General features: G+C 61.1%; 1 protein-coding gene across 1 annotated transcript; it reads right to left on the minus strand.

Moving 5' to 3' along the window:
* Positions 1-10,778: 10,778 nt before the first annotated feature.
* Positions 10,779-13,537, minus strand: CD164L2 (CD164 molecule like 2). Its single transcript, XM_062193194.1, has 5 exons — positions 13,450-13,537; positions 12,911-13,078; positions 12,735-12,806; positions 12,232-12,276; positions 10,779-10,927 (listed from the first exon to the last, which is right to left on the minus strand). The coding sequence occupies exons 1-5, from the start codon at positions 13,535-13,537 to the stop codon at positions 10,779-10,781; spliced, it is 522 nt and encodes a 173-aa protein (XP_062049178.1).
* Positions 13,538-13,852: the final 315 nt, after the last annotated feature.

Here is a 13,852-nt window from a genome sequence, read left to right on the forward strand (position 1 = left end):
CTGTCCTGCCCTCACATGTAGGCCGGGCCCAGCCCTCTCCCGGCTGGCCGGGAAAGCTCCACCCTCGGCCCTGGGGCAGCGCCGCTCCCTCAGACCGGGGACTCGGCCTCTCCCCTCCCTCCTCTGCCGCCAGAACTTCTGAAACTGGCGGCTTCCGGGACAGCCTGTGCCCCCAGACGCGGACTGCTCACGACAGGCCAGGCCGGGGCTAGGGGACCGGCCGGATTTGCAGCCCCTGCCCTGCAGGGATCCCTTGAGTGAGTGGCTCACCAGAGCCATTGGTGCGCGCAGGGTGGAGTGCAGGGCCGGCAGGGGCAGGTGGGAAGAGATTGGAGTGGGGGAGGCCTGTGCGTTACCCACCTTGCAGCAGGGAGTGGGCGGGGCTCTGGCCCAGAGCCTCTACCCTCTGGCCAGAGTACAGAACCCAAGTGGAGGAATGGAGGACCCGTGCTGACCTCGACCTAGAACGTGACTGTGGGACTCCCAGAAGCACTTCCCACTGTCAACATTTCTCTGGCCAACTGGAAGCACCCCAGAAACCCTAGCCCTTCAGGCTCCCCGCTTCCAGTCCCCTAACTTTCTAGTGTGAATCGGTGACCAAGCAGCAAGCTGGTGTTGACCTCAGTGGACCCTGGCCAGGGACTGGGGACTTGCAGAGTGGAGGAATCGTGCCCGGTGCATGGCGGAGCTGGGCGCAGCCTTCACTGTTTCGGCCACCGCTTACCAGAACGTGGCTTTGGGCAAATCATTGCCGAGTAAATGCCGGGCGAGTGACTGCTGTTTCATCACCCCGTTGCTTCATGGAAGACTTGGTTTGACCCAAGGTTTGAAGTGGCCCCAGGTGGGACAGGTAAGAAGTGGTAGAGGGGGGTGGGCGCTGTGGCATGGTGGTAAAACCTCGGCCTTTGACGTCGGCGCTTCCAGTGCAGCTCCCTGCTGTGGCCTGGGAAAGCAGAGGAGGATGGCCCCAGTGCTTGGGTCCCTGCACCCATGTGGGACACCTGGAGGAAGCTCCTGGCTCCTGGCTTCAGCCGGCCCAGCCCCACTCCGTTGTGGCCATTTGGGAAGTGAATCAGAGCCTGGCAGATCTCTGTCTCTCTCCCTCCTTCTCTCCCTGTGACTCTGACTTCTATCTGGGTGAATAAATCTTGCAGTGCCGACATCCCTTATGGCCGCCGGTTCAAGTCCTGGCTGCTCAACTTCCGATCCAGTTCTCTGCTATGCCTGGGAAAGCAGTGGAAGATGGCCCAAGTCCTTGGACCCCTGCCCCATGTGGGAGACCCAGAAGAAGCTCCTGGCTCCTGGCTTCAGATCGGCGCAGTTCTGGCCATTGTGGTCATCTGGGAAGTGAACCAGTGGTTGGAAGACCTCTCGCTCTCTCTCTGCCTTTTTGTAGTTCTGCCTTTCAAATAAATAAACATAAAAAAAAAAAACAGTAGTAGAAGGTGAGAACTTGGCCTGCAACAGAGGCTGGGGTGGAAAACAGAGAGCTTACAAGAGACAGGCATGAGCAACAGAGAGGGCAAGAAAGCTGTGCAGTTTCTCCCATGAAACTACCTGCTTTCAGGCTGGAGAGCGCCCAATCCATCGAGGGCCCTCTGGCTTTGTCTTGCGCACCTTCAGACAGAAGCCTGGCCGGCCATCCCCAGAGCCCTGAAAGCCAGGAAAGCATTTAAATGACTTATTTTTAAAAGTGGACAGAGGCAGTTGGCAGGAGGAGGTGACCAAGGAAGCTGTGTGGGGGAGATAAGGGCGCTGGCTGCCAGGCGGCTTCGAGAAGCATCCTCTGGACCCCGCCCAGGGGTGGCCCCTGCTGCAGCTGGGCACCCCGCCGACACTGCACTTGGAGGCAGTGGCCTCAGACATGGCGTGATGCCCACTGAGGTTAGATTGATAGCAGGGTCTGTACCACCGGGCACCACCGACGGTCGCCACCACATGAGTCATCATCTGTACCGCAGGTGGAAAAGGCTTCCAGCCCTGGAAACTCAGGAAGTGGCCTGGTGGGAGGGGTTGGCAGGCACCTGGGCACCCGGCACCATTGCGTGGCACCCTTGATGATGTTATCTCCCAGGAGCCTCAAAGCCGCGGCGAGGAGGCGGGTGCTCTCAGGCCCACAAGAAAAGCACAGTGCCGAGGGGCTAGGTTGTTTGGCCAAGGTCGCTCAGCTGAGCGCAGCCACAGTGGTGCTGAGCTGACAACACGTTCTTCCCTGTGCCTTATCGCCCCCAGAATCCTTGGCGTCCCTGCAGCTCTTCCCAGCTCCCGTCAGCGCCTGAGCAGCCTGAGCAGATGCCGGCGAGAGCTGGGAGGGACCTTGTGGGCGGCTGTGCAGGAAGGGGTTCCCCACAACCACTTCCCTCTTTCGGCTCTCTCCCCAACAGTCTCTGAGCTCTGCAAGAAGCCTGCAGTGGCTCCGCTCACCGAGCAGAGGCTCACAGGCGGCACAAGCCCCCCGCGGCCATCCCCCCGCCCGCTTGGTGCCGGAAGTGCCCGAGGCGCCCACAGGGCAGGCTGTGTAGTCAGTAGGTGGCAGAACCCAGGTTCATCACTCCTGCCCCATCCTAACAATTGCTGCTTCTCAGAGGTGGAAACTGAGCCCCCCCACCCCCCAGCCCCCAGGGGCCGGACTTGCCCGGGGTCACCGGTGGAGGCAGTGGCAGTGCTGGGAAGGAGCCCTCCCTGCACGCAGTCACCCACACTGCCCATTACCAGCATCCCCAGCTCTGCTCGCAGCTCCCCGGTGCCCAGGGGGAGGGGGTGGGGGAGGCAGGTGCGGGCGACTCTTCAGGTCCAGGGCGGGGATTCGGCAGCGCAGTCCCCTTCACGTCCCCTGGACAGTAAGTCGTGCAAATTCTCATTCCTCAGCCACAATGCAGACTCCTACCTCCCAAACCAAGAGCAGAAAAAAATCCACAGAACCACTCTCCGCCTCCGGAAAGGGTGGGGAGGCAGGGGCCAGACCCCGGCTATGGCCCGAGCTGGGCGTGCTGGGCAGACGCTTCCCCTCCCTGGACTGAGGCCTTGTGGATAGTGTGAGCCCCTCAAGCGAGTTTCTGTGAATCTGCTGGTGCTCTCTGCGCGCCCTCATCTGCTTCTGCTGACGGTCAGCTTCACCTCACAGCAAAGTCTTGCAAACCCTGGGGACACTGGAGGGCCTGTGGGCAGGTGGACTCGAAGTAACCCGCTGTGATTCGTGATGATAAAAACCAGGGGCCTCCGCTGGCTGCCGGCCTGGCCCTGGGGTCCCTCCCACCCCGAGGCCTGCAGGGGCTCCCGCCTAAGTCCCTATCAATCCCAGCACCTCTGTCTCCATGGCTGCCACAGCTTTCCTAACCTGTGTCCTTGCTTCCACTCTTGTGTGTGTGTGTGTGTGTGTACTTGAAAGGCAGTTACAGAGAAAGTGAGAGGTCCTCCACCCACTGGCTCACTCCCTAAATGGCTGCAATGGCCAGGGCTAGGCCAGGCTGAAGCCAGGAGCCTGGAACTCCATCCAGGTCTCCCAAATATCTTCTGCTGTTTTCCCAAGCACATTGGCAGGGACCTGCATTGCAAGTGGAGCAAGGACCTGGTGTGGTATAGTGGGGTAAGCTGCCACCTGCTAGCTTCCCATATGAGCACTGGTTCAAGTCCCGGCTGCTCCACTTCTGATCTAGCTCCCTGCTAATGCACCTGGGAAAGCAGTGGAGGATGGCCCACATGCTTGGGCACCTGTTACTCACATGGGAGGTCTGGAGAAAGCCTTGGGCTTTGACCTGGCCCAGCCCAGGGCCTTGTGGCCATCTGGGATGTGTGCCAGCAAATGGAAGATCTCTGTCCCTCCCCTTCTCTCTGTAACTGCTTTTCAAACAAATAAAAATAAACCTTAAAAAAAAAGAAAAACAGAAGTGGAGCAGCTGGCACTCGCATGGGATGTTGGTATCACACAGGCTGTGGCTTAACTGGCTGCACCACACGCCGGCACCCCTCCCCTGCTTAAAATTCTCGCATGGCTCTGCATTGCCCTGCACTGTCCTGGGCCACCCGTGTGGTGCGCTTGGGAATGGGCTGTGTGTCCTCACCAGTGACTGCCGCCAACAGCTCACACCTGCTCTCAGCTCACTCGGCGCTCGCAGGCCCGGCTGTATTCTCCTGCATTTCTTTCCCTTTACCTCTCACACCTCTGTCTACAGAACTTCTACACAGCCGTTAAGGTTCTTGCAAAAGGCACCTCTTCTAAGAAGCCCCACCACAGTGACTTACTTAAGGGATGCCTTGCTCCAGTGGGCTCTGGCGCCCCCTAGGGGCCAAGGGGAGAAAGGACCACTGGGCCCAGCCTACTAGCCTTTTTCTTTCTTTCTTTCTTTCTTTCTTTCTTTCTTTCTTTTTTTTTTTTTTTTTATTTTTGACAGGCAGAGTGGACAGTGAGAGAGAGACAGAGAGAAAGGTCTTCCTTTTGCCGTTGGTTCACCCTCCAATGGCCGCCGCGGTAGGCGCGCTGCGGCCGGCGCACCGCGCCGATCCGATGGCAGAAGCCAGGTGCTTCTCCTGGTCTCCCATGGGGTGCAGGGCCCAAGGACTTGGGCCATCCTCCACTGCACTCCCTGGCCACAGCAGAGAGCTGGCCTGGAAGAGGGGCAACCGGGACAGGATCGGTGCCCCGACCGGGACTAGAACCCGGTGTGCCGGCGCCGCAAGGCGGAGGATTAGCCTAGTGAGCCGCGGCGCCGGCCATTTTTCTTTCTTTTTCTTATTTTTTTAAGATGTATTTATTTACTTGAAAGTCAGAGTTATACAGAGAGAGAAGGAGAGGCAGAGAGAAAGAGAGAGGTCTTCTATCTGCTGGTTCACTTTCCAGATGGCCGCAACGGCAGGAGCTGTGCCAATATGAAGCCAGGAGCCAGGAGCTTCTTCCAGGTCTCCCACTTGGGTGCAGGGGCCCAAGGATTTGGGCCATCTTCTACTGCTTTCCCAGGCCATAGCAGAGAGCTGGATCGGAAGTGGAGCATCCAGGACTCCATATGGGAATCCCATATGGGATGCTGGCACTGACGATGGCAGCTTTACCCACTACACCACAGCGCCGGCCCCTACTAACCTTTTTCTTATAAACTTATCTTTGAATTCCATCTTTTTAATGTTTATTTTGAATTTCTCATCTACCTTTTTTTTTTTTTAGATTGTTTTAGTTGAAAGACAAAGTGACAAGGAAAGAGGGAGAGGCAAAGAAGTCCACCTGGGTTTCCCACGTGGGACCAGAAGCACAGTAGCCAGGGATGGACCTGGCGCTCCGATATGGGAGGCTGGCATTGCGAGCAGTGGCTTAACCCACAGGGCCACAACACAGCCTCTATCATCTACATTAAAGGTAAAGAGATGGGAGGCCAGTGCTGTGACGTCGTAGACTAAGCCTCCGCCTGCGGCACCAGCATCCCATATGGGCGCCGGTTCTAGTCCTGGCTGCTCCTCTTCCGATTCAGCTCTCTGCTATGGCCTGGGAATGCAGTGGAAGATGGCCCAAGTCCTTGGCCCCCTGCACCCGCATGGGAGAGCCAGAAGAAATTCCTGGTTCCTGGTTTCGGATTGGAGCAGTTCCAGCCGTTGTGGCCAATTGGGGAGTAAACCAGCGGATGGAAGACCTTTCTTTCTATCTCTCTGTAACTCTACCTCTCAAGTAAATAAATAAAATCTTTTTAAAAAGAAGAAAAGATAGATGGGGAGAGAGAAACAAAGAGACAAGGAGAGAGAGAGGGCAATTGTCCCCAAATGCCCACAATAACCATGGCTGAGCCAGGCCACGTCAGGAGCCTGGAACTCCTTTCAGGTCTCCCCCAAGCGTGGCAGGGGCCCAAGCACCTAAGCAGTCACCTGCCGCCTCCCAGGATGCAGCAGCAGGATGCTGGCTCGGAAGCAGCCCGCCTGGACTCAGACCATCACTCCAGTGCAGGACGTGGGCGCACCACAGCGCTGGTCCCCCCCATCCTGTTCTCAGCCGCCTCCCGCGGTGTCCACATCACCAAAGACTTGGAGGGCTGCCCTCTGGTAGGCACAGGGGTTATAAGCTATTCAGATGCCACCTCAACTCAGCAGCTCCCAGGGCCTGGGGAAGGGGAGACGGGCTGAGGGAGACCCTCAAGTTACTCCCTGCGCCCCTCCCCAGCACAGCAACAGGCCGAGGGTGGAATCCTGGGAGCCCTCTTGGCTCCACCTGGACCCCACAGAGGGGCTCTGGAGAGGATTTGGGGGAAGGGCTCTGCCCCGAGCACACCAACACCACGTGATTCTACCTTCCTGCCTCCTCCAAAGCTCGCCTCGCCCTCCTGACAGCTGAGCAGATTCCCGGATGTCCTGGCCCAGAGAAAGACCAGGTGGACCTGAGCACCCCCCAGGGAGTGCTCACGAACCACCAGTGGGGGCGGGGGCAGGCCTCATCCTCCCACTCCTCGAAGCCTTCCACCCCCTCAGAGCCCTACAGTGGGGACGCTCCCACCCACGACAGAGGTACTCTCACAGGTGGGGTGCCCGGCTGGAGCCCGGCACAGAGCGGGTCCTTGGGCCTCTACCAGGGCTCTGGGGCACAGTAACTGGAGCATCCCCAGCCCCCACAGTTCACTGCAAGGTTCCTGCCGGCTCCCCAGTATCTCTCACCTTGGGGACCTGGGCTCCCCTCACCCCAGGACTTCCTGCAGCTCCGGGACAACTGGGCAGGAGGACAGCTTTGTTGGTTTCCAGTTCCCTGGGTTCTGCGGGGAGACCCTGGGGCTGAGTGAGCCCAGGTGGGCTGTCTCTCCTAGACGCCCCTGTAGTTCTTTCTCCATCTCCCTGCTTCCTGTGCTGGCAGGTTTGGCACTATTTGCAATCTATTTGCATATATTTACATGCATCGCTCAGATTACAAACTCCCACCTGGTCCCACCCTGGATAGAGGAACATCTGAGAGGAAATAGGAGGGCTCGGGAGAGAGACCACACACCCCTAGCTGGGCAGCCGGGATGGTCCTGGCTCCGCAGGCAGGCGAGATCCCGAGATAGGAGGAGCAATGCGGGTGTGGGGCCCAGAGAAGGCCACACTGCTGGGGCCACCAGAGGGAGGGGGCCGGCACCAAAAGACCGACCTGGCGCAAGCCTTCCTCTCATTCCTCCGGAGATGCCCGGCCATGGCTGGAGCCGGCAGAGGGTGGGGGAGTTCCCTCCTCAGCCCCAGAGGGAACGGGCTGCTCCCTGCCCTCTCTGTCCAACCAGGAGGGAGTCTGACTTCTGACGGCGGCTCCCAGGGCTCCTCATTCACAGGGATTTGTCCACCTTCAAGCCTTCTTCCTCCTGTGTCTTCCATGGGGAATGTCCTCCTCCTCCTCTCTACCTGTGAGCTCCACTTGTCTGTGAAGGCCCAGCCTGAAGGCCACCTCCACCAGGGACTCTTCTGGGATCCACACTGTTAACCGTGACCGCTGCGGCCACTCACTGGGCACCTGCTGCTCTCAGATGTCAGATGGAGTGTGGTTTCGACATCACCGGCCAGCCTCACACAGTCTGGCTCGTGTCCTCCATGTCGACCTTGGCCGACGGGCCTGCTACAAAGCAGGTGCTTGGGGTACAGCAGTCAAGTGAGTGAACAACTAAGAAGAAGTGGAGGCCCAGGGACGGGACATGCCTTCTGCTCTCTCTGGCACTCATGTGCTCAGAGCTACAGATCTTCTACCCCAGCCCTGTGTCCCCCCACCAGGGAGAAGCATCCTTAGGAGAGTGATGTTGTGCCCAGCCTTGGGGCATAGGAAACCATTGCTGCTCTGGGCCATTCGAGTGGGCGGCCTGTGCAGGGGACACCTGAGGCCTGGAGGTGGGTGAGGAGGTAGCAGATGCGAGGGTGACGCTGGAGCACGGCCTTGGATGCTGGGGGGGAAGAGCAAAGCCTTCTGGGAGCCTGCTCCGTGGCAGGCCCGATGCTTCCAGGCTGGCGCCCTGAGGTGCATGGAGGCATCCGGGCAGTGGATGCATCTCTGAGAGGGGCCGCCCGAGACTCAGATTCCAGTCGCAGGCATGGACGTCCCCGCACCTGCCGCCAGGGTGCCAAGGCCCAAGCACAGCCTCCCGCTGTGGCTGCTGCTGAGTCAGCGAGGAAGTGACCCGAGCGGCCAGTGGCGTGAGCCAGGCACCTAAGTGCTGCCCCTCTGAAATGCCACAGGCGAACGTGCCCGTGAGAACAGGACGGATGGCATGAGCCCATTCTGTATTTTTAAAATGCGAGATTGCGCAGGCGCTGTAAGGTGACAGAAAACAGAGCAGCGGGGTTCTCCATGGCTGTTTCTGGGGGGTGGGGCCGAAGGGAGACGTGGCAGTCACTCCTTACCTAAACCACGCTCTAGTCCTTTCCCTCATGGCAGTTACTGCTTTGGTTTGTTTTAAAGATTTATTTGAAAAGCATAGCAACGGGGAGAGAGATCTTCCATCCACTGGTTCAGTCCCCAAATGGCTGCAACAGCCAGAGCTAGGCCAGGCTGAAGCCAGGAGCCTGGAACTCCAGCAGGGTCTCCCATGTAAGTGGCAGGGGCCCAAGAACTTGGGCCATCTTCTGCTGCCTTCCCAGGCCATTAGCAGGGAGCTGGAATGGAAGTGGAGCAGCCGGGACTCAAACTGGCATCTCAGGTGGCAGCTTAACTCACTGTGCCATAACATCTACCCCCATTTACCACTTTTGAAAGAAAACAAAAACATCCAATAAATGAGGGTAAGGGAAAGCATTGTGCTGGGGGAAGGAGGCAGGGAGGGGGACCCCGGCAGGAGGAGGCGCCCGGGCAAGGCCTTGAAGAGCAGCTAATGCCAGGCGGGCTGGGAGCAGGGAGCGGTCCCAGTAGCTGGAGGGTGCCCGAGGGGCGTGGTGTCTGAGGATGGGAGGTTTTGAGTGCAGGTGAGGGCGGGTGGATCACGGCCGGCACTGGGGTTGGCAGGGCAGCGCGTGGCCAGGCGTACTCTCCCAAGGCCAAGGAGTACCGGAACTGCCTGCGGGCCCCAGGCTTCCTCAGAGCCACTCCTGCAGGCGGAGCCCCCACTCCCCAGGAAGGCTCAGTCGGTAGGGGGAGAGGAGGTACCGAAGGCTGAACAGCTGGAAGGGCGGCTGTGTGCCAGGAGCCAACAGAGGGCGCACACCCGCTCTGAACCCAGCCTAAGCCCACTCAGGGGGAGGTCATCACTGGCCCTGCAGCACAGGTGAGAAACTGAGGCCCAGAGCTGAGAAATCACTCAGCTGAGTTCATCCAGAACTCCAGACACTAAGCTCCCAGCCACGACTCCCCTCCCCCCAGCTCCTCTGCTCGTGATCCAGGTCACCAAGATACAAGTGTGGGACCGACTAGGGCTGGCGTTGTGGTACCAAGGGTTAAGCCGCTGCCCACAACACCAGCATCGCACACCGGAGCACTGGTTCGAGTCCCAGCTGCTGCGCTTCCGATCCAGCTCCCTGCTAATGCACCTGGGAAAGCAGCAGGAAATGGCCCAAGTGCTCGGGCCCCTGCAGCTGTGTGGGAGACCCTGATGCAGCTCCTGACTCCTGGCTTCAGCCTGGCCCAGCCCTGACCATTGTGGTCATTTGGGGAGTGAACCAGCAATGGAAGATCTCTGTCTCTCTGTCACTCTGCCTCTCAAATGAATAAAATAAATCTTTTTTAAAAGACAAGCAGGACCCACAGCAACATGCCCAGCTCCCAGCAAGTGCCCACTGAGTGGTGGGTGTTACTCATCAGAGGAGGCTTCTGTGCCCAGGGACGGGGGCACAGGTGGGGCCTGCTGGAAGGTGGCTGAGAGTCGCAGGGCCCGTCCAAATGTGCCCTGGCACATGGCTTTAGGGGGCTGCGGGAGCTGGCGACGCCTCTAGAGGGAGGTTCTGAAGTTCTGCTCATGCTGCAGTCAGAAAAGCCCGGGTTCAAACCCCAGCCTCGCCCCAGCCGCCTGTGTGGCCGAGAGCAAGGAGCTGTGCCCCCACCTACAAAGGGGCAGGAGGAGGGGCTCCCACAGGTGCAGCAGGTGTGGCTGTGTAACAGGCCCAGGAGAGGACAGTGGTCAAACCCTTGCTCCGTGCAATCCACACACAGCTCAGGACATCGGGCTGGAAACAACGCCTTTATTTGGGGGCAGTGCCCAGGCCATGCTGGTGGGAAAAGAAGGGCGCAGAATCCAGGTGCCCAGCAGAGTCAACAGAGAGGACACGAGGTGGTAGAGGGATGCTCTCGGCGGCAGGTACCAGGCCCAGGGCAAGAGAGGAGTCAGGCAGAGCTGCTGGACCCACTTGGAGTCTGCAGGGGCCAGAACTGGGCGGCCAGGTTCTCTCCACTCTCCAGTGCCCACAGGGAGGCCACGGGGGCGGCCTCTGCACCCTCCTCTCCCTCAGTGGGGGGCGCAGGTCCAAGGGGTCAGATTCCACGGAGGCCAGAGAGGCCCCCCAGGGGCGATGCTGCCTCCGTGTGTGGGGAGGAGAGCTGTGCCCCGGAGAGCAGCAGCAGCTGGGGGGCCAGCCTCTGATGTGGGCACTCACACCACCCCCACCGCACCCCCCCACACAGCGCATGGCTCGCCTTCTCCCAGGAAGACCAGACTGCGCGTGGCCCCGGCTCCCACCCACGGCCGCGGACCTGAGCGCCTGAGACTCGCCTGGGCCATCGTCTACTGGTTCTCCTCCCTGCTGGCAGCACGAGGGGACAGGGCACAGGAGGCTCAGCTGGGCTCAGGGACACCAGGCCCAGGACTTACATGGGGTCTTGGGACAGGACAGGGCGGGGGCGGGGCCCTGGATTCGCCCTGGCCAGGTACTCACAGCGTCTGGTAAGTGCTGTCCTTGGCCTTGAGGAAGCGCAGCATGAAGAAGGCCACCACCTGCAGGCTCAGCACCAGCACAACGCCCCCGATGAAGCTGGCCCCATCAAAGCCAGGGCTGTGGGCTTCAGGGCCTGGCGGGCTCCCTGCAGGGGTGGGCCCCGCGGAGGTCAGAGCAGGCTCCCAGGCCCAGCCTCACACTGAGGGTCTGGAAGACCAGGCTCTCAGAAGTGCAGCCAGGCTGCTGCAGGCACCGGGAAGAACCCGGGGGTCGGAGTTAGTAGGGGGTGGGGGTGGAGGTGGAGCCTGTCCAGCCCTGGTTAAACTCCTGAGCTGCCCTGGGCTGCACATACCTCGTGCGCCTTCTCAGGCCTCTTGATGAGCAGGTGGGGCCAGAGAGCCACCAAGCTCCTTTCCAGCTTCCTGGGCCCTCGCTAGCCAACAGTGTGACAGCGGCCCCAGGACTCGGGCAGCCCAAGCCCGCCCAGCCTCGGGTCTCCTGAGCCCAGAAGCAGATGGTGCAGTCCCTTTGGTGGCCTCCCAGCCCTGAGCCGCCAAGTGCAGACAGAGGGCGGAACCAGGCGCTGAGGGCCAGACTCGGCCAGAGTGACCCCACAGTCAGAGCAGGTGGACTGCCACACCTCCCCTGCCCCTTAGAGGGCGCAGCCGTGTGGCCACGGTTGCCAGGTGAGGCCTGGGTGGCTCCCAGCTGTGCCACATTACCCACTGGCTCCCAGCAGGGATTCGATTTCAGGCCCTGGGCCAGGTTGGAGCAGGGCAGGCTGGCGGGTGACAGATCATCCCGGGTCCAGGGACAGGATGCCAGCCGTGATCGGGGCATGCCACCCAGAGGGTGTGGGTGGTGTAAGGGGGTCTGGCAATGTGAAGGGCAAAGGATGGTCCCGGCCGCAGCTCAGGGAGCCCCCGGAGCAGGCTGTGGCAGGAGGGGAGCACCGGTGGGAAGACAGGAGCCGACCAGGGCTGAGCCATCAATAATTCAGCCTCTGAGATCGGGTTCCGGCTTTAATTAACCACGAGCCTCTTCAGCTGTGCAGGCCAAGTCGCCTGACCTCCAGGCCCCAAGGGGCAGGGGACCCGAAGGGCGTGGCTCTTGCCTCTGCTCTGCTTTGGGACCGTCTGGGCCTGGAGGTCGGAGCAAGTAGTCACCAAGGAGGAGTGACCGGCAAGCGGAGCCACACCCCTCGGCTCCAAGGCCAGGTCCTAAGGAGTTCCCAGGACAGGGACGGGCAGGACACAAGCTGGCACTTCTGACCCGCCGCAGGGGCACTCAGCAGCCTCATGCAGTCCTCACGGCAGCTCTGTGAGGTCGGTGGCGTCCAACCCATTTGATGGATGTGGAAACAGGCGCAGAGGGAGGGCTCAGAGGGCAGAGCCCAGCTGTCCTTCCTGTTCCTGGCCCAGCCCCCTACGGACACGCGGCACCACCTACCTGTTGTCACGGTCTCTGGTTCATAGGTGGGGTGGTGGTGGGCAGCTGGGGAGACAGGAAATCCACAGTGAACAGCCCCACTCCCAGCAAGACCCCAACTCCAGCCCAGAGCTGTATTTCTGAGTTGGGTCAGGCCCCCAGCGCTCCTCCCAGGCCCGGACCCCCAGGTCCCTCCACCAGTGCCTTCTCGCCCCTCTAAGCCCCAAGGCTCACCTCTGATGACACTTCCTCTGGGAAGCCCCCATCTCCACTCCCTTCAGAACTTCCAAAAGCCCTCCCCACACCTTAAATTAAAAGAAGGAGCCCCACTGCTCCCTCCCAGCCCCCTCCGCACACCTGGGCCCATCTACAGACAGGGCACACGAAGGGACCTCTCAGCAGTGTTGAAACGGGGCCCAGGCATGCGTGGGCATGGTCCCCCCACCCCGAGAAAACCTGGCTCCTCCTGGGGAGAGCCTAGCCCCCTCCCTCCACTCGACCTCTGCTGGGGTGAGCCCTCTTACCCGGACACGACTCTGAGCGATTGTAGACTGAGCAACCTTCCCGGCCTGACTCAGCTTGGGCCACACAGTGTCCTGGTGGGAAAGGAACCGGGCAGAGATTCCAGGATCTGGAGATATGCTAAGCCCTGGGGCTCACAGTCAGGGGCACTCAACATGGAAGGGGCCCACCTCCGTACCTGGCTCCTCGGGGCCGCACTGCCTCCACACGCAGCCTGAGAGGTTGTGCGCCCCCGCCCCCGCCACACAGCGCTCACAGAGCTCCAGCTGCCGGCAGCCCCCTTGGACAGCAGGCCAGATGTTGAGGCGGATCAGGGCTCCCCGCCCAAAGCCAGGAGCGCCTTTACCTGGGAGCGGGGTGGGGGTGGGCCGAGCTGCAGCATCTCCTCCCCCTACTGTGGCTCTCAGCCCTCTACAGGCACCTGGAGCTTGCACACCACAAGACTGCGTGTGCAACTTAAAGTCCCCTCCTCTTTCGCACATCTGGGATGCACAGAGCCCCACCTGCGGCACCTCCCCCCACACCTGGAGCCTGTTGTAAACTTGGGGCCCCACCCCCAGCCACAGCCCCCTCCCGGGCCTGGAGCCCTGCAGCCACGAAAGTCATGGCCCCCGCCCCATTCCAGACCGTTGCAGGGAAGGCGCCTGGGGGAGCCGCAGGGACGCGCTCCACCTGCCTGGGCCTGGGGCCCCTCAGCAGACCCTCTCATCGCATTACCAGCCACGGAGAGCTGCGCACACAGCAAGAGGCAGCAGCAGCCGCCGCAGAGCGCAGCCCGCAAGGCGCGGGGTCCAGGCTGGGCCATGGGCGCGGGCGCCGGGGCTGGGGGTCCGCGGACCGCTGGGATGACGCGGCCCTTTCTCACTTGGCACCTCGGAGCTTGTGGGGAGCCGGACCGGGGCCACCGGGGCGTGGCCAGGTGGAGGCGTGGCCAGGCCAGGGGCGTGGGCGGCGAGAAGGGGCAGGTGGGGCTGGGCTCCTTGGTCCGGGCGGGACTTGGACAAAAGGGGGCGGGACTGAGGCGAGTCGCGAATGTGGCTACCGGGTGCCCCCAGTACTCCAAGAAGCTTCGCACGTGAGGAAACTGAAGCTCGGAGGAGGCGAGGGAGCCGCTCGAGGT

This window comes from Lepus europaeus, chromosome 5 (assembly GCF_033115175.1).
Source record: "Lepus europaeus isolate LE1 chromosome 5, mLepTim1.pri, whole genome shotgun sequence".
Taxonomy (NCBI): domain Eukaryota; kingdom Metazoa; phylum Chordata; class Mammalia; order Lagomorpha; family Leporidae; genus Lepus; species Lepus europaeus.